The 19,465-nt window shown below is 45.1% G+C and overlaps 1 protein-coding gene across 4 annotated transcripts in view; it reads right to left on the bottom strand.

The window, feature by feature from the left end:
* Nucleotides 1-19,465, bottom strand: part of LOC135388771 (uncharacterized) — a 250,406-nt gene that overhangs the window by 57,475 nt on the left and 173,466 nt on the right. For 3 of the 4 annotated variants that reach the window (XM_064618552.1, XM_064618555.1, XM_064618554.1), the window contains one exon: nucleotides 17,699-17,713. The exons of the other annotated variant lie outside the window; for it this stretch is intronic. In XM_064618552.1, coding sequence (XP_064474622.1) covers nucleotides 17,699-17,713 — 15 coding nt within the window. The remainder of the gene's footprint in view (nucleotides 1-17,698; nucleotides 17,714-19,465) is intronic. 4 annotated transcript variants of the gene reach the window in all.

The raw sequence follows: 19,465 nt of genomic DNA, 5'->3' as shown, positions 1-19,465 counted from the left end.
GATGTGTGCGGACTGAACAAAAATCTCATATTCTAGTGACCTTTATCTACAATGCCGTGTTTTCAAATAATTTGCAACTATTAACATTATTTAACTTTAGTGAAAAGGCCAATGTTAGAGTGTAGCGCCGCTACAGAGAAGGACTGACTCATTAAGGTGTTGTGGATGAACACAGTATTATCTGCCTGTGGCGCTCTTGGGTATGCTGACTGAGAGAGGTGGTTCAGACTGGCAAAGTTTTATGAACCTCAACCTATTTAGTAAAACCTACTAAAAAAACTGCGTGTAAAAATAATCCTGCTGTGCACAGCATGCGCTAATCTTCCATAGCTTTCGCCTCCGGGAAGGTGTTGCGCAGTGACACCGACATTAGAGAGTTCTCGTAAACAGGAAGCACTGTTGGAAAACATTACGATGAAGGAAGCTGTCAGATCAAAGATCAGCGATGTGATGTCAGCCGATTCCTAGCAATAAGCTCTGTTAAAGTTTTTCCGGAACCGCAGTCGTGAACACGTTCCCATCCACTAGAACACCCTTAGCCAGTATGACGTTTTGTGGTTACGTTGGTTACCGTTCACAAATCACTACTGTTACGTCGTATAGGACGTGACTTTTGTCTCCGATTTAGAGCAAGTAGCTTTTTTATTTGCTTTCGCACACAAAATGCACCAAGTATTGCTATGGATATTACCAGTCAATTTAACTTTAAATCGAGGGTTATAAAAATTATTTGTTTACAGTAGGTAAAGGACACGTTCGTAGAAGTACGACATGACAAGGTGGAAAAACGTACAGGGTGTCCCAGAAAACGTGTCATTGAATTATAATAAGAAAACTACGCCACCTAGAATCATGCGGTCAACAGCATTTGTTCTTATTAGGTTTTTGCCACCTCCTAATGAGAATGACATGTACTCCAAGTTTATTTATGTAAATATTTGCGAACTGAACTCGGAAATTTGCCAAGTAAAGGTCACTTTTTTACCCCACCAATATGAAGAGCGTGCCGAATTCACTCAAATTCATGATAATCCGCAGTGATATTCACGAGCTATCCCACCGGGAAAAAAAAAAGCCTAATATCATGGTTTCGGAGCACCGGACCATAGCGCGCGATGACTTTTTGAGCGCAATCCCTCTCAGTGCGACGAAAGGAGGTTCCGAAGCCAGCCCCCAGAGAGATAGTAGAAAAAGTAACGGTTCCTAAAATTGGGAGAAGGAAAGCATTATCCCAGCGAAAGTCGGACGTGATAAGCCGTGCCTGTTTTATCTCTTTCTGCGGTGTCGGGGAGGGTTGGGTTTCCAACCTCCTTTCGTCGGACTGACAAAGATTGCGCTGAAAAATTCGTCGTGCGCTATTCTGTGCAACCTCCGTAGAGCATGATGTTCGGCTATTTTTTGCGATGGGATAGCTCCCGAATATCCCTGTCAATTATCATTAATTTGACTAAGTTAGACACGCTCTTCACATATGTGGGGTAAAAAAAGTGACCTTTACTAGGCAAATTTCCGACTTAAGCTCGCAAAAATTTACATAATTAAACTTACGTTACACGACCTTCACATGAGGAGGTGGCAAAAACCCAGTAAGAACAAATGCCATTGACTGCATGACTCTAGGTGGTGTATCTTTTTTATTATAATTCAATGACGCGTTTTCTGGGACACCCTGTATACACTTAACGAGAAATAAAATTCAACGCTTGCTTCAAGCACCAAGGTGGCCGAAATTATTGTCAGTGTCACCCTGCAGTTCGTGAAGCTCATTCCCACACACAAGTATACGCTGACTCACCATATACAGAAATCTACTTCCAATTATCATTATTATTACAATTCAAAGCTCTTACAACAGGACCACGATAAGAAACCCAATTGAAATCTAGAAGGCACAGCCACAAGAAAAGCAGGAGAACGTTATGTAGCATCAGCTTGGGTTAGGTGTAGGAAGAGTTGAGTTGACTTAAGAAGAAGAAAAAATGGAGAAATGAGCATGAGAGAACTGATGTTCTGAGGCTGGAACAACATAGAAGGGTTCGAGTCCTACAGCTGGCTAACTTTTTCAGTGACTTTCAACTTCCTTCTTGGAGAAATGAGCAATCATTACGAGAGCCGACTACTCGAGATCACTTAGGAAAACAAAAATGGCTAAGTACAATAAGAACAATGAGTAGTGACAGAGACACTCAGTCACACACTGTCCACACACACTATCCGCACACACACTGTCAGTCACACTGTGTCCCCCAACTTGGAGTCTGCACAAAATCGCACAAATGCCTGCATTGCGTGGAACTGGTGGTCGGGTGTCCAAGGGCCCAGAACCTTAACACCATCAAAGGGTCTGCCATCCAGCCGAGCTAAAGAAGCACGTAGATACAGTCGGTGCTGCTGATACCGTGGACAGCATAATAAGATGTGTTCATTGAGGTACGTAGGAAGAAAAAAAAGATGGATATGTCTCCTTCTATGTAACCTAGGAGCCAGAACCACCATCAGGTCACATCAGGAATATAATGTTCAACCAAAGCCCTTTTGAACTTCACGGTGTTAGTCACTGAGACTATGGACTCGGGAAATTTATCCGGGATAAATATTTCATCCCAGGTACGAGGCGGGAAAGAAAATACAGACACCTCGGGCGCGTTACTTTCAAATGATCATTGTTATGTCAAAATCGTGTGTAGTAGTAGTTTATAATTTATTTACAGTTTGTCTAAATCTCAATACACTTTTCAATGTGCCAATGGGGACTTTTACGATTTCTTATGTCGGCATTACAGTCACATTTTCACGCGTAATCCTCCGTATTATGACAAAAATACAATTACAGGGCCAGTTTGTGTACATACGGAAGCGTTAGCTCTAAACACACACGTGACAGGACCACGGAATTTATCAGTGGGGAGCAACAGAGCACAGCTGCCAGTACCACGCACACTTCTTCAAAAAGAAAAACAAGACTCTGAATACTGCCGCGCTTATCAACGCATTACCTCCAATGCACCAAACCCTTCTAACAGAGCCATGAGGCTAATGAACCGTCCGCGCGTACCCGACACAACAAAAAGCAAATCACTCTTCCTCTTCAGTGTATCTTTTCGAAGCTTTTGTTCTTTCAAACCGCGGACGCTTTTTTTTTTCTTCTCCGTTTCTCCCGACCCTGATCCGTAAAGAGGGGCCCCAGGCACGGCTACCCAATCGCAGTATCTCTTTCTTTCGCGCTTCTTTCGGATGCAGCCAATCAACAGCGGGGGATTGCATCAAACTCAAATTACGCGCCCCTTCTCCTCTCATCGTGAAATCAATGGCGAGAGGGAGATATCGCCCGCGGTATACCCCCTGCAAATTACACTTCAATGGACGCCCCAGCTTCCTGCTGCTGCAACTCTGAAGAGAAGCGCACATATCTTCGGTAAAAAAAAAATGAGAGCAAACGTGCACATAGAGGGAAGGAGATATCAACGAGAAAAAGGCAGCACCGGAAGCAAATACCGATTACAGAATTCAGACGTAGAGAGAAAAAGAAGTCCGATATGAAATCAGAGGGAAGACAAATCGAAAATATTCTGGGAAGAGGAGAGACGAAGAGGTTCGTGTATTGAAAGAAGAATAAATAGACAACGACGCGGAGATCATGACCAACTTAGCGATAAAAAATGAGGGAAGGCGCACTTCAAAATGTTGCCTCCTGTGTAGAGGGGCTTAGGGATGCTTGAACGCGCGCGGTAGAGGCGGATTGTTGCGGGTATGGCTTACATATCTTGTACGAACCGCCTTTCGTATAACGGCACTAGAAAAAGGTTATCAATGTCAATGAAATGCTCTAGATTATTGTCAACGCCACCTTGTATCACCAACACGTTTAGAATTATAATGTAGGAAAACGGACCCCTTGAGAATATGGATGAAGGAGCCCAGAAAGCCATCTGAAAGATTTCGCCCAGTGTAGCACACGACATTCCTCTAAACCAATCAGCGGGATGTACCGTAATGACGTCAAAGCGAACCGGGCGGCTAGTTTCGGCCATTGCCATACATTATCGTTGAGCACGGTCGCGATTTTTAAAGTCGACTTCTGCGATATTTAGGTTAAGGTGGGGCAAGATGAGACACGGGGCAAGACGCGACATTTTTTGCTCGACTCCGCCAGTCACAGAGACGCGTTGCTCCATGAGCTTGAAACCTTGAAACTTTACTCATAGGTGGCTCTGCATGTCCGCTGTATTACACGTGAGAATTGTCCGGATTGGTTTATGCGTTGTAGAGAAAAAAATCGGTTTCTTCTGCCAAGAATGTAAATACCCGCGAAAAAGGCGCGATTTTTCTGTAGTCCTTTTTCTTGTTATCTGTGCAGCAGCGTCTCGCAGGCTTGTCTTATCAATGTAAGTCCACATTCTATCTCTTTATTCATTCATCTAGACATGTGCAAAATATGGGCACTCTTTGTTATCCGGTGCTGAATAGAAAAATTAATGCATTCGATGAATTTAAATTTAATGTAATTTAGAAACTGATAAGTCAACTATTAGGTGGCTTTATGCTTGTTCCTCGGAGATTTATTTTTTGCATATTACCTAGGAGTTCCCAGCAAATTTTCTTGTTTCCTAGGATATTTCAAGCAAAGCAGAAGCGCACGCAGTAGCGACAGATCAGACTGGCGGTGCCTTGTTTGCAAAGGACGGTGAAGGAAAATAGCACCGGGTTGTGTGGTTTTATCGCACATCGTGCGGGCGGTAGGCTCAAGGGGGTTGTGTAGGGGCCCACGGGCTTCGCTTTACTTTGTCTGCTTGAATTGCAAAAACTAATTTTGTATAGTTCATTACCACGGCGTGTCTCATCTTGCCCCGAGGGTTGGGGCAAGATGAGACGAACAGTACTTTTGAATTTCTTGTTCTGTGTTTATTTTAGAGCGGCTACGTTCGTTCTGCATTTACCGGTTAGAAAGCTCCAGATCCCGGAGAATGTGCCCACGGCTAGTTTTTGTAAAAAAACACGAATTCAATTGCAACTTTCTGTCTCATCTTGCCCCACCTTACCCTATGCATCTGTCTGTCACTTCGTATGATTCATTTTAATAGGCAGGTTAATGGAATGATTTTAAAAATAGGGTAGTGACTGAAGTGATTTCTGTGCTTCTTCAATAGTGTGCGGCGGTGCCTACCATGAACAAACTGATAAGAAAAGAAGAGCTAGCTAGTAACAAGTTGTAGTAAATTGGAACGACTCTACGGGTACGACACGATAAAGAACGTTGTCTAATCTAAGCTCAGTAATGAGACGTCAGTGAGTTGAAAAACGTATCGCGACCGGGTTATCATGTTTTCGGAACCGTTATCGTGAACGCCATCCAACCCACCAAAAACTCATTCATGGGGAATTTACCCAAAAAAATAGTAACTAAGCTACAATTAGACTGCGAAACTCATAGTAACCGAGTTAGTTATTAACTTTTAAATGTAATTAGTTACAGTTATCATGTTACGGTAACATAGCTACTTTGCGGTTACCTTTTAAAGAAAAAGTGCCGCAGAAATGTGACTCTCAAAAACTTTATTTTAGAACTTGTTCTGTCCAAGCGTAGTTATACCGTGTAATAGACAGATAATTTTCCATGGGCCCTAAACCACTGCGGGAGTTGGTCTAAAGCAAACGTCGCTGGGTATGAGACGGCAAAATTCGTGCAGTAGATCTCTACCCGAGAAACGTCACCATGACGTTGGTAGACAGACTGAAACCGAAACAAATCGGAAGGGGAGGGCTGGGTTCCACGAATGGGCACTTGTTCGCTGCCTCCTATTGAAGGAAAAGTAGGACCGAAGGTCGCGTCCCTTTCAGGGACCATCGTAATCCCCTCAAGACCGTGGCTTTCGGGCGCGACTTTGTTTGCCCCTAGCTTCGAGCGTAGTTCAATTCTTCCAAATTGGTGGCGCTGTCGAACACTATGACGTCATTTGTTTACAAACAGGGAGAGGTCTATTGCTGGTTGGGAAAAGGGGGCAAATAACTGGTGACAATAAAGATACAGGTCGTTCCGCATGGAGCATCCCAGTTCAGTTCAGGTTCATACTTTATCGCTAAATGCTCGAAAGAACGACGAAACGAAGACAGGAAACTGACGCACCGAAAATATTGCAATACCCGAGTAACTTGGATACAGATAGATTTTACAGTTACTTTCATCCAAAGCGGTGACTAGTTACAGTTACAAGTTGCCTTTGTGCAAGAGTAACTATACTCGTGTCCAACTTAAGAAGGAAAAGAAATGTAGTCCGTCATCTACATACGCCGTTGGAGATAAGGAAACCCAATAGCGCGCCAAGAGAGATACTGCAGCGCCGCCACGCGGGAAGGCTCTCGTAGTGTCATGCGGCAAGTCATAAAAGCCAATATGGAAGCAGAGTGAGTGTGATGAATTACATTATCAGGCGGAGGAGTGAGAGTGACGTTTCTGTGCCCATTCCATCCTATCTGCGGCGCAGTAATATTTCGAGAGCTGACGGAATAGATTTCGTTTCCTTCTTAACTTGAACACGATAGTTTGTGTACCTGGTTACTGAAAAAGAAACTAGCTGCATTTACAAGTCACGTGTAACTTAGTTACTAACCCGAGACTTCTAAAACTCCCTAGTATCTCTCGCACACACTACGAGCGTCACCAAAGGGAGGTGGTGGTACAGACCCTGCAGCGGCCAGATGAAAAAGTGATGGCAACAACGCCAGGTGTTTCTTCCTTGACGTGAGTTTTAAATACCTCAGTTATTTCTGTTCTTCTTTGGCCTAGAAAACAAGGGCAGCGCTTGCACTTTAGAGCGGTCAAAGGTCATCCTCTTGCGGAAGACGACTGTATTCGTACCAGAAGTTAGCCTGTGACAGGCTTCCTAGATTGTCTCGATAACAGTTTCATAGCCTTCCTCTTGCACTGCTGCATACACGCGTGTGGTTTCTCCTTCGGAGGCTAATCACACACAGCACAACTCGGCACATTGTTCACACAGACGTACTGTAAGGTATTCCCAAAGGCAGAGACAGGGAGGTTATCGCTCTGTCACACTGCGAACTGAATGTCACTTCCAGGGAATGACACTTAAAGAAACTTTAGCATCCATCCCGGTCGATTCCGAAACCACAGCGTCGTTTTACTCTTCGTTCATCACCGACAATAACGGCGAAAATCCGCCACAAATTAGTGGAGCAATTTGATGTCACGCATGGCAAGAGCAGAAGACGGATGTTGAGAGTATGCCGGAATTCCCTCTCTGGAAACCGGGGAAAACGTCACACGGACAAGTCCAATCAGGGAACGCCCTTTGCCGGGCCCTGGGCGCCTGCAAGTCGCAGAAGTCTGCAATCGGCTTGTAGGTGGCATGACGGAATGTCGTTTCTGAGTTAACGCAGGGCGTGTTCGTACAGCCAGGGAGGTAACACCGTGTTCTACATGATGTAGTCGTGTCAGAACTGACACTCATAAGCAAAAATTTGCGTATTTACAGGGGACTTTTCACTTGGCATATTGTGATGCGAACGCGAAGCGGACGAGTTCAGAGACAATCGCCTCCGCTGCGCTCCTTCGCTGGAGCATCCTTAGGTGCAGAGTCAGTGCGAATCTTGAAGGCTCGTTTAGTTAATGCGTAAGCTGTTTTGAGAAAGTAAATTTTGCCAAACATTACTGTACCCGCATCACAAACACACACACAGTCCGTTTAAGGCTATTGGTTCGCTATAACGCGGGAAAACAAAGAACCATATTACACGAAAATGACACTCGCTTACTAAATGAATTTGGGGAACTCTTTCGCTTGTGCTCCGGCACGAACTATGTACGCTAGATGGCAGAGGTGTAGTAAAAAAAATAAATAAATAAAACAGCAGCAGCACTATCAAACAGGGGCAATAAGAAAAAAAAAGAAGAAAAAACGGTCACTAAAAGCTATAGTACGATATGTCTTTTACGAGTTTATTTTTCACATTAATAAGGACGACGTCACGCAACCTGCAAAAAGCTACGCTTATTGCCATCCAATTTTCGCGCCCGAGTAAGCATTCGATAAGCATCTTCTTGAGTCTCACGAGTTCCGGGACAAGGACGGAAGGGAAGAAGGGAAGGGACAGGACGAGACGCTCGTCCTGTTCTTCGCTGTTTTTTATGGACACTTCGTTCTTGTCCCAGAAACCCCCCAAACGACTCAAGGAGATGTTTCCCGTCGTCGCAATTACAACCAGGTAGCTTGCGTGCTGTTACTACGTTGTACATCGCTATTTGGTGATTGGTTTGGTTTTATGTAAAAATAAAATGGAGATTTTGGTTTCACTAATGTGAGGCCCGCAACTCCACATCACTTGCACCAGTTACTTTGGTGGAAAGCTCCCGAAATGATGATGCCAATGAAGGTGAGCAGGGAGCAGCGAACTCGGACTCGGATGGTATGAATGTGGGTTGTGAATGTGGATTCTGCCATTGTCATGTATTTTATGTTTAACGTGGTTATTAAAGTGGTTGTCCTGCGGCCGCGACTCTATCTTGTACAGCAGTACGTTGCATGAGTTTTTGGTCAACGCTGGCACTATCTAGCATGATCTGTTGGGCGGATCGGTGTAAGCAGCACTGGCACAGTTTTCCTGCACGGGCCCTATACACCGGCGCACTACACTGGCCCTCGAACGACCAGCTGAATTCGCTATAGATGGGTGTTTGTGAAGAACAGAGGCATTGTGATTGTGGTAGAGAGGAGAGCATATAGGGCACGAGAGTAGGTGGTCTTCTAGCCTGAAAGGCATACCATATGACTGAGCTCGAATTGTTGCCCTGTGTTGGAGGAGCCGAACATTGAGACATTGTGAGGTTTGGCCAATATATTGTTCCCCACAGGATAGGGGAAGGGAGTATATGACACATCTTTTGCATGGAACAAACCTGTTTCGGTGATTAATTTGGCATTCTTGATTGGTGCTTGGTCTATTTACCGCAGGGATCATTCCGGCCAGTTTGAAGGCGCAACGAAAAACCATTTCGACATTAAAGGAAGCCCCGACACAAACCAACGCTCTGCGCTCAAAGCTCTTTTGACCTTTCTAGGCACAATCGGGCTTCGATCCTTATTATATGAAGGGGCTCATTATCTCATTCCCCACATCACCACCAGCAATGAAGTAGAATATCGCCTCTGGCGATGAAACTCCCCAATCATCATCATAAAATAAAGTTGTTGTTGTTGTTCAAGTTCCTCACAACGCGACAATTAAGTCAATCACGTTATTCTTTTGATGCTGCTGATGGCACATTCATAAGCGTGGAATTGACGGCTTCCTTTATCGGGTATCATTTTCGTTGCGTTCGTCCGATCTATTGAAGAGCTCAAGGTTATCGCGTTGCATGAAACCTTGTGCTAAGCCGTCCCAAGAAAACGTCGGCACGGACGCACCCATAAGCTCAATGAGCACGCGTATAGGGTAAACAAACTGGACGGCACGCAATCTGCAATACCGTGTATCTCGTCCAATCAATCGCATCTGTGCGCGTAATCCATATCACGCAACGGTAGTAATCCCGCATCAACCGGCACGTAATCCTCTTAGATATATGCTAGTGCTTTTAGGAGGACCCCAGGTTGAGCGAGATGCTAATCCAGCCTTAGTTCCCGGTCCGAAATCCTCTCCCGGACACAAACAGGAGAATGTCCGTTAGAAACATCCCCGCCAATTGAACGGCTAAGGGTACGCAATACAGAGTGCGTATGACATATCAAGGCGGTCCAGGCCACTGGAAACAAGCGTCGTAACTACGATTCGTAACCTTGTAGCCATTGGAGGTACAATAAAATTTGTCTTGGGGAGGGTAAGTTAAAGGGGGTGGGGGATAGCGTTGATGCGATTTGCCGCCGTTGGCTCACTCGGAGATGAGATGAAGTAAGAATAAGGGATCAAGGTTGAAAGTTGATGAGTGTAAATGGGTTGATATAGGAAGTCTTTTAATGGCTGCGTAAAGGTCAATGAACGCAGAGTCAGAGTCCATGCGCAAGGCCTGCTTCTCAAACGAACGGACTAGATTAACTACAAACTACTGACTAAATTACGCTGACTGCTAATGACTAGACTAAATTACAAAAACGACGTTGGACGAGTGACCGTAGGAGGTAGAAGACAACTAAAAGGGTTATAAAGTCATACATTTTGTTCCCGTACCGTATGTTGGGTAAAATTGGAAACACCACACGAAAGCGGCCGAAATTCTTCGAAGAAATTCGCCGAATACTTCGTCGAAATTCGGTAAGAAAAAATTGCCACTCATTATGTGACGATATGTTCTTGCTTTGTATTTACGCGCAGCTGAAGGAACGTACAGCTTGCATGATACACACTGGATGTGGCATGAAATGGATACGATAGCGTCCCCATGCAGTGATAACGGAAAACATTGTGTTGTTGTTGTACTTTCGTTGATCTTTCGTTAAATTGTATAAAACCTAAGTGGCAAGCGTAATTCATACGTAGCTCTCTTTTCCAGCGAAGACGGATTTCGAAAGAATAATGCATAAATATTTGATATAAATATAAGAACCTATCCCCTGATACCGCCGATTCCTGCATGACAGTCAAACAAACAAAGCAAAAAAGAGAGAGAGATGTTTTATATTTGTTCTAATGGCCCTTAAATGGTCGAGTATCCTATAGAACTTATCCTAAATAGTTTCCTGGGCATTTCCTCCTCTTCTGTAAATGGTGTGAACTGGAGATATTCGAGCTGCACGTATATGTCAATTTATTTTGACTTCGTTATTTGGTATAATATTGGAAATACATTTTCAAAGAATGGTGTACATGTCACGTTGTCAAAGCCCCAACAACATGGCCTCGTCTAACAAAGGTCGAATTCATATGCTGTTTCCCAATGTCATTAAGATCTGACTTCAAAACTTCAAAACCATGTTATTTTAGTTTTGGTACTTGTCTAAATTTACATAGTTCCGATAACCGAAACGATTCCCGCAGAATAGCTTGCGAAAAACAGAATTCATCCGTCAAGTTTCCAAAAATAGAACAAACCATCGTCGACAACGCGCAGACCTGATTATAATGATGAATACACACGCATCATATACTGACACAAACCAGGATCTACTCTGCCATACGATACAAGCAGCCCACCTTTCATGATCTACAGGGACTGCACGGAATAAATGTCCTGCCCGTCCAAAGTGCTCATCCCGACGACCCCACCAACATGTCACATGCCGAAACTCTTTGCATCTTGAGCACATACAGTACGCCAGCGATCAATGTCAATGGACACATGTCTCAGGCGGTGAGCCACACTACACTTCCATAATGCTTACCTGCGTCTCAAGGTGACTCCGTCCTACGTCCCGGCGTGTAGGAAACGCTCGAAACGGTCATCAAATCCAGACTCTGATGTCACACGTTGGCGATCGCGCGAACAAACGAAAAAAGTCAAACCCTAAAACTAAACAAAAAGAAAGGGAGCTGACAGTTCCGTCGGGGAGCTTCACTGTAGTACCTCAAGCAGGGAGTCCACATTGACACAATCGATGAACTTCCCTGCGATGTCCCGTAGAGTGCGGTATAAAACCCTGCGGATGATGCGGCTCACATCGTGGTTGTCCAGCTGCCAACGTCACGCAGGCTCGAGGAGAAATGACGAAGCCGGCGATGATGCAGATGGCGGCGATGCCGGATCGTCTGCGCGCGCGCGTGTGGGAGAGGGAGACGCGAGGGATGCTGCGCAGGAATTTTCTTCCCCAACCTCCCTTTCTTTTTCCCCCACAGCCTTCGCTGTGTTGTCGACGGGTCGTGTCGTCATCGCTTGCGTCGCTGCGGGTATTTACTTGAGGGCATTTGTTTCTTGACGTTTGTTCGTCAATTGCATTTCCTGAGTTTCGTTCCGGAAGCAAGCGTTCCGCCCTCCCGTCTGTTTCTGCGTCATTCTTTTTTTCTTTTAGCGAATTCTTTGTTGTGTGTCTGCGCGTAAATGCTTTAGAAACTGGGTGGATGTAGCTGCGACGACGCTGTTCAAGAAGAACAGTTATGTGGCGAAGACGCTGGTTGGTTGCATTTACCGTAGGGACAGAAGAAAGGGACGCGCAAAAAGAAATACCTTTTTTCTTGCTCTGTGTCGGTCACTTGTATAGGTGAATTTAATATGTGGGGATCATTTGTTATTCTGTCGTCTGCCATTGAGCGACTTTTCTCTCCTTTCCTGACTGTCCTTTTTGTTTCTTTTACGCGTTATTTTCGCGCTGAGACATTTCAACTGTCAAATGCTTCTGATTTTTTCCGCTACGAGCCTGAAATGTTCCCATAGAAATTTGTTTCAGATTTCTGTTTCGTTTTATTTCGCGTGTCAATGCAGCGCAGAAAGCTGCGAATGAAAAGTCACGAAGGGTATCGCGACAAAGACAATTTTACCTTCCATTGAAAGATCCAAAAAAGAAGATGCATATTTTAAAGAGGTGGTAATTTTGGCGCCGCTATAGAGGAGATTCTTACGGGAAGTGCTCGCGTCTCGGCATCCATTCAAATTTCCGCTCCTTTCTCTTTTTCTCCTATCCTGTTTTTCATTCTTTGCTTTTCTTTGAGAGTTCCAAATAATCCACCACAAGGCTACCAGTTTTGACATTTCAGTTGATTGTGCTGTTAGATTTGTGGAAGTATACAACGTGAACTATGGCGCATAATGTAAAACCCCGAGACTAGGGAACACGAAAGGACAGACACAAACACGAAATCTTCACCAGCTCGCTTGCTTCCTAGCCGTTTTTTCATCGTGAACTATGGCGACATGAAAATATAATTTGAGTAATCATACCGACAGCAATACCTCGGTTTTATTAAACTGCGTCTTGTAAAAATTTCCCGTTGCTGCACAACGTTTCATCTGCGTTGTTCCATATTCCGTACGTTCACTAAAAACAACAATGCCAATTTTTTCTTCTTCCATATTTCACACTGATCTCGTAACGCATATAGTCCACGTTTCGTCGTTTCCGTTCATGTCAAGTTTCGGTATTCGTTGCCATCACAGCTACAGAAACCATGCACCACACCATAGAAAGTATAGCGATTTCTTCTTCGGGGCCCTCAAGGGACAGCCTGGAGTCGGCAACTGGTTGAGATAAAAGCCGTATTCGAAGTGTAAGTTAAGTGGTAAATTCCATACGCAAAATTTTACAGGCTCTTTAAAGTGCAAAAAATATTTTATATCGTATTATAAATCAACATCGCTCAAGGACTCAGTACGCAAAATGTAAATACGCAAGTGTCGTCAGCAAGCGCTATAGGCGGTTCCACAAATTTTCGAAAGAACCCGCAAAACTTCGTAGCTGTCGATTGGCCAAGAGTATAGGTGACATCACCAGGAGCTCTAATGTCTGTCTCACAGCAACGGTGCACGTCTCTGCTCTCCGCCTCACGTTGTTGCAATACTTCCAGCAGCTGTGATAATGAGACCGAAACTGACCTTCCAAGGAGAACGTTTCCAGACGCGTGGGCAGATTGGCGAACTCATGACGTCATAATTCTCAAAGCTAGGAATTAAGTATATGATACTTTCGTGTCACATTGACTAGCAGACGACAGCTGTGCAGCAGACGACATTTCCCTGAACCAGTCAGCGAGCGCTGACAGTGTGTATGACGTCAGCACAAGGTCCGAGGATGGAACTGCTCTCCACCACTGTAGCGCACGGGCGCTTTTTCCGACGCACTTTAAATTCCATTTCCGCGATAATTATGGCTCCGTAGGAACAATTATTTCTCATGGTGCATTTTACCGGCCTGCTTAACAGTTTTACAGACAAAACAAAAAACAAAAACATGGTGTTGAAAATGAAAATTATGAAATTTTGAAATGAAAATGAATTTTGAAAAGGAAAAAGGAAAATTAATGCGTCTTGCAAGCTAATAGTTTAAAGGTTGTAATAGAGAGCGAAGAGTCATCTCGCTTTGTCGGGACATACATCTCCATAGTGTTTTTTTTTTTCGGTTTTCAATCAATCAATAAATTAGTCACAAGCTAGTTTCAACGAAACTTGCTTCGACATTTAACTTCATCTAACTCACCGCAACGAGCTATAGTAGTATCAAATACAGCACATCCCTAGAGCTCGAGAAATGAAAGTACAACAAAGTGGTGAAGAATGGCGAAGAAGGCCGGACTCTCTTGATGAAACATTTTTCCTGAGACTCATAGGATTTTGAACACATGTCGATCGATAGTGCTTTCCGTTTCCTGAATATTGTCTCTGTCTTTCGGGACAGACGCCTATGGTTATGTCAATATTTGCGATCGCGTCACTTGTCAAACAAATTACACGCGCAATATTGACGTGCTTCTCGATGCCAATATTTGCGAAGCGGTGAAACGGGTCGAAGTTCGCCGACGAGGCCGAAGGCCTATACTAGATCCGAGGTTTAGCCACAAAAAGTTCTAAGCCGAAAATGTTGAAGGCTCAGTTCAAACAGACCTATTTTGTCAGGCCATGTTTCGGAATACCCCACCATTGGCTGTCAAGACGGGTCCGCGGATTGTATATCTTGTGTCGCTGGAATATACGTAATACCAGGGTGTCGAACCGAACCCGAACCCGAACCGAAAACCGTACCCGAACCGTTAATCTTGCCGGAACCGTACCCGAACCCGAACCGAAACTTTCATGACACTGTTGAACACGAACCGGAGCAGAACCGTAAAAAATAATAGCGGTAACCGGTTCGCAACAAAACGGTTCGAACATAAAAGAAGTCAGCATAAGAGTTCCTCTCAATCCCAGAACGAAGACACATTGGTATCATCATCACGCGTCCACATAATGAATTTCGGAAATTTTCACCTAGCAGATAAACGGGGACATATAGTAAGTATACTCTCAGCGTCTTTTTAACACGCTGAAGCGCAGTTGTCCTTGTGAGCGGCGTGTCTAGCGCCCCACGCACGCGCTGCGGCGTCTACTCTTCAGAGACGAGGCGCCAAGCGGACGAATGAAACAGGAATGGAGTAGGCCAGTTATGTAGCTCTATAGGACGAATATGTGATTAAGTAAGCTCCCAACATTTCCCTTTACACGTGAGCAGTAAAAATTAAACAAGTTAGAAACATGAGAAGTGGAGAAGTAGTGTACGCAGAACAGTGCCTGTTTGATTGGTCGTGGTTTCAAAAGTAAATGCAGTTCTGCTTATTGGTAGTGCAGTTTTGTCGTTGCCTTTACCTTTGTCTTGCCTTTGCCTTTGTGTTGTGGATTAACTAGTACACTGCTGTGAGCTCGGACAGAGTAAGGCTGGCAGGCTTATTTTCGACATGCTTCAGTACGGTTTCAGATCGATTCACGCTGCGAATGCAGTCTTCCGGCAAGTACCGTCGTCTATGTAACGCTGTCCATCTTATTAGGCTTCCTTTAAGTGTATCTTGCTGGCACTGTGCGTGTGAAAAAAGAGATTTTAGGAACAGAAAGTAGCAGGTCTACGACCGCTTCATCCATTTCTCCTTTCTCTCGCTAAAGGGAGTACCTGACCGGTAAAAACGTCAATGCAGACAACAGCGGTACGCTATTAGCCACGCATTTCCTGATAAAAGCAGTTTTATGGAACATATAAAATAGAAGCGTTGAACCGGTTCGTGAACCGGTTCGAGGTTGAGAACCGGTTTGCGAACCGGTTCGATTTTTGGCATCGCCGAACCGGAACTGAACCGGAACGAAATCAAAGCAACGCGAACCCGTACCCGAACCGAACCCGTATTGTTTGCGGTTCGACACCCTGCGTAATACCGCTCAGCTATAGTATTGATTTCTTGCAATTTATCAGTGATACGGGAAGGTGGGGCAAGATGAGACAGAAATTCCCAATTGAATATGGAATTTTTATTTTTCGTGTTAAAAAAAAAACTGGCCATAGGTATAGTCATAGGCATATTCACAGATGTCTACAGCTTCTGATCTGTAAATGAGAACGGACGTAACTCGTTCTAAAACACAGAACAAGAAATTCAAAAATGCGGATTGTCTCATCTTGCCCCAACCCTCAGGACAAGACGAGACATCGCGTAAGGCAGGATGAGAAACGCCGTGGTAATGAACTATACAAATTAGCTTTTCTAGTCCAAGCACCTACACAGCCCCCTTGAGTCCCCCGCCCACATGATGTGCTACAAAACCACACAGAACCCGCTGCTATTTCCCTCCACCGTCCCTTGCAAAAAAAAAAAAAAAAAAACGCAGCCCGATGTGTAGCTAGTCGCTCGCTTTTGAGCGCGCTTCTGCTTTGCTGGAAATATCCTAGGAGACAGGGGAATTTGCTGGAAAATCCTGTGCCATTTGCAAAAAAAGAAAAAAAGAAGCTCTGAGGAACAAGCATAAAGCCACCTAATAGTTGACTTATCAGTTTCTAAATTACATTAAATTTAATTTGCGTTACATTTAAATTACATTCAGTTGTCGCGTCTTGCCCCATGCATATCATCGGATGCATTAATTTTTCAGTTAGACACCGGATAACCAAGAGTGCCGATAGATGAATGAATAACCAAATAGGATGTGGACTTACATTGACAGAATAAGCCTGCGACGCGCTGAAGCACAGCTGACAAGAAAAAGGACTACAGAAAATTGCGCCTTTTTTAAGGGTCTTCACATTCCAGACAGAAGTAACCGATTTTTTTCTCTTCGACGCAAACAACAATCCAGACAATTCTCACGTGCAATAAAGCGGACATGCACAGCCACCTATGAGTAAAGGTTCAAGCGCATGGAGCAACACGTCTCTGAGACAGGCGCCGTCGAGCAAAAAAAAATAAATAAAGAGTCAGATCTTGCCCCGTGTCTCATCTTCTCCCACCTTACCCTAAATCCGAGTGATAACGAAGGCAGACACTGTGGATTGGACTGAAAAGATTTCATAAATCTTCCCATCCTATCAGTTCCTTCTGTCCAGACTCTAATCGTATAGCTACAAGTGCTTCAATGAACTCGCAAGGGATTTTCGAAGGCTCTGTTTCTCTTGACATGTGCTTGCCGAGGTGATGGCGGAGAATCACGCGCCCTGGGCCGACATCACGAGAGACTGCGCCATCGTTTGTCTAGAACCGTTTAAGAAAAACCCAGAGAAAAGATCGTGACCACGCAGTCGGTCCTGGGACTCGAGTCCGTGTCACCTCCTCGTCGCTCCTTCCAGTATCCTCTGCCCGCACGCCTGCCGTGGCCTCAGGTGTTTCGCGGTGCTGGCGGGAGATAAATGCCATGCGGTTTCTCGAAGTTCATTCTCTACATTTGATCACTTTACCATATACTGTTTCATGTGGTTATCAAAGTCACTCCCACCGCATGGACTTGTCATTTGTCAGTTGACTTGTCAGTTGTCGTTGCTCAAGTCTTTGCCTTACAACTATGTGAGTAAAAAATGCCCAGAAACAGCGTAAGAGTAGAACAGCAGCCCACATTATCGTCGTGCTCTGTGTTCTCGAAGACGATACCCCTTGCCACTTATGTGGCCCAGGGAGGCTAAGTTGGTTCAGTGTAGACATAACTTGATGCGTCGAGATAAGTATTCGGAACGCGGCTATTGGACAGCGTTGCCCACGGTGCTGCCCGCTGTCCAATAGACGCGTTCCGATTATTTTTCTGGACGCATCAAGTTATCTCTATACCGAACGAACTTAGCCTACCAGCATAAACGAAGAAAAAGATGCTCACCTTTAGCTTTGCTATCTGAAAAGAAAAGAAATAAAGGTAGTAAGATTTCTCAACTGGACGAAAGATCTGACAGCAGATAAAAGATCTCCACAACAAGATCAGCAAAATCTACCAGATTAGCAAGACGTTCAAGGGTATAGACGACCTGAACCCCCCACGTCATCGACAACGTTTCGCAATCCGAGCAAGGCATGCTGGTGGCCACCTATCAACCCTATCAGCCTTTTCGGCCCATCAGCCGATACGTTTATCCCGCTCCTTGCCCACCACAGCAAAATACAACCTCGAACCGGTCTTCTCGTTAAGTCACATTTTTATAAACAGAGGGTCGTCTATAGGCTCTGCACTTCTATTCCGCACGATCCCAGCGAGCACGGGATCACATGCTATGTGATATAGGAGCGCACGTTGGAGAACCCTCAGGTTTCGCATAGCTTAAATACACCGGCCAATCACAGTATGTAGCCTGGAACAACAGCTGCAGTACAGCAAGCTGATATCACGCCTCCCTAAAAGAAATCTGTCATTATCCCACCGAGTACCGCGAAGGCAGGCACTGCTCCGACAAAGTACTACTCACACTGACTTGAGCTGTCATTGTTGGGGCTTATTTCTTAGTTCACTTCGGCAGAGAGAGAGAGAGAGAGTGTGTGTGTGTGTGTGTGTGAGAGAGAGAGAGAGAGAGAGAGAGGGAGAGAGAGGGGGGGGAGTAACGAAAGGCAAGCTGTGACGAAGTGCAGGCACCAGTTTCCATTTTGGGAATGGTCCGCATTATGTATCCAGGATCCAGTTTGGTTCCAGGGAAAAACATTAGGGAGTTTTACCGCACCCATTTCCTTCGACCGAAACGACCGACTCGAGCGCCGCGCAAGCGTTGTGCGAATCCGTGAGCGAGTCGTAGGAAGCGGAATTTCGTACGAACGACCCGCTCGCTCTCAGTCGTTTCGTTGTATTTTCGTCGCGAAGCAAGATGGCGGCTCTTTGGAGTGGCGGAGTTGCAGTGACACTGCCAGATGTTCATTGCTACCGACGGTATATATCATCTGCGGTAAGTTGTTGGATGTAACGACGTATTCAGTAGAGCATGTCACACGCATCAGCGTACAGTCGTGGCGCCAGACCATGTGCTCCGAGGGAGAAAGTTTGTTTGTACATATATGCAAAGTGCCGTTCCCTGTTAGGCCTAACTATATCGAGAGAGGCTCGCACATGGGTGATTAACCCTTTTCAAAGCGAAACTGCCTCCTGCATATACTGGTTCATCAACGTGCGATGGAGTCTCCCAACTGTGCCGGCGTCTGCTTGACAGCACGGTGACTGACAACACAATGACCGACGTAGTTCGTCTCAGGTACACTCTTAATCGTGTGACGCGTAATAAGGGGCACTTTTTTGCATTATTTTGACACTTAGAATACGTGATGTTTTGTGCCGCGCAGAGAGTCGGTCGAAGGGTGCCGCTTAGTCTAGACGCTACACTGTGCCAGCAACAGCATGTGGCACGTTGTACCGATTATGCCAGTGGTACAGGCGGACTGGCTGCAGCTCCGGCACTTCGTAGCACGCAGAATATACGGTAGTGTGTGCCGCCTCGTGGGCCTGGTAGCGCGTGCCACATAACATCGTCGACGGTGGCTTTACCATGCAAAATCAACCGCACGACAAAGTTGCACAACACTGTAACAAGAAGATGAATGACAACTTTACTTCTCGAAATGTGCACCGTACGCAATAAATGTGAGACAGGCTGAGATCAAATATTGCACA

The sequence above is a fragment of the Ornithodoros turicata genome, chromosome 3 (assembly GCF_037126465.1).
Source record: "Ornithodoros turicata isolate Travis chromosome 3, ASM3712646v1, whole genome shotgun sequence".
Lineage (NCBI taxonomy): Eukaryota > Metazoa > Arthropoda > Arachnida > Ixodida > Argasidae > Ornithodoros > Ornithodoros turicata.
The sequence above is the reverse complement of the archived record's forward strand: the minus strand, read 5'-3'. Positions and strand labels throughout refer to the sequence as shown.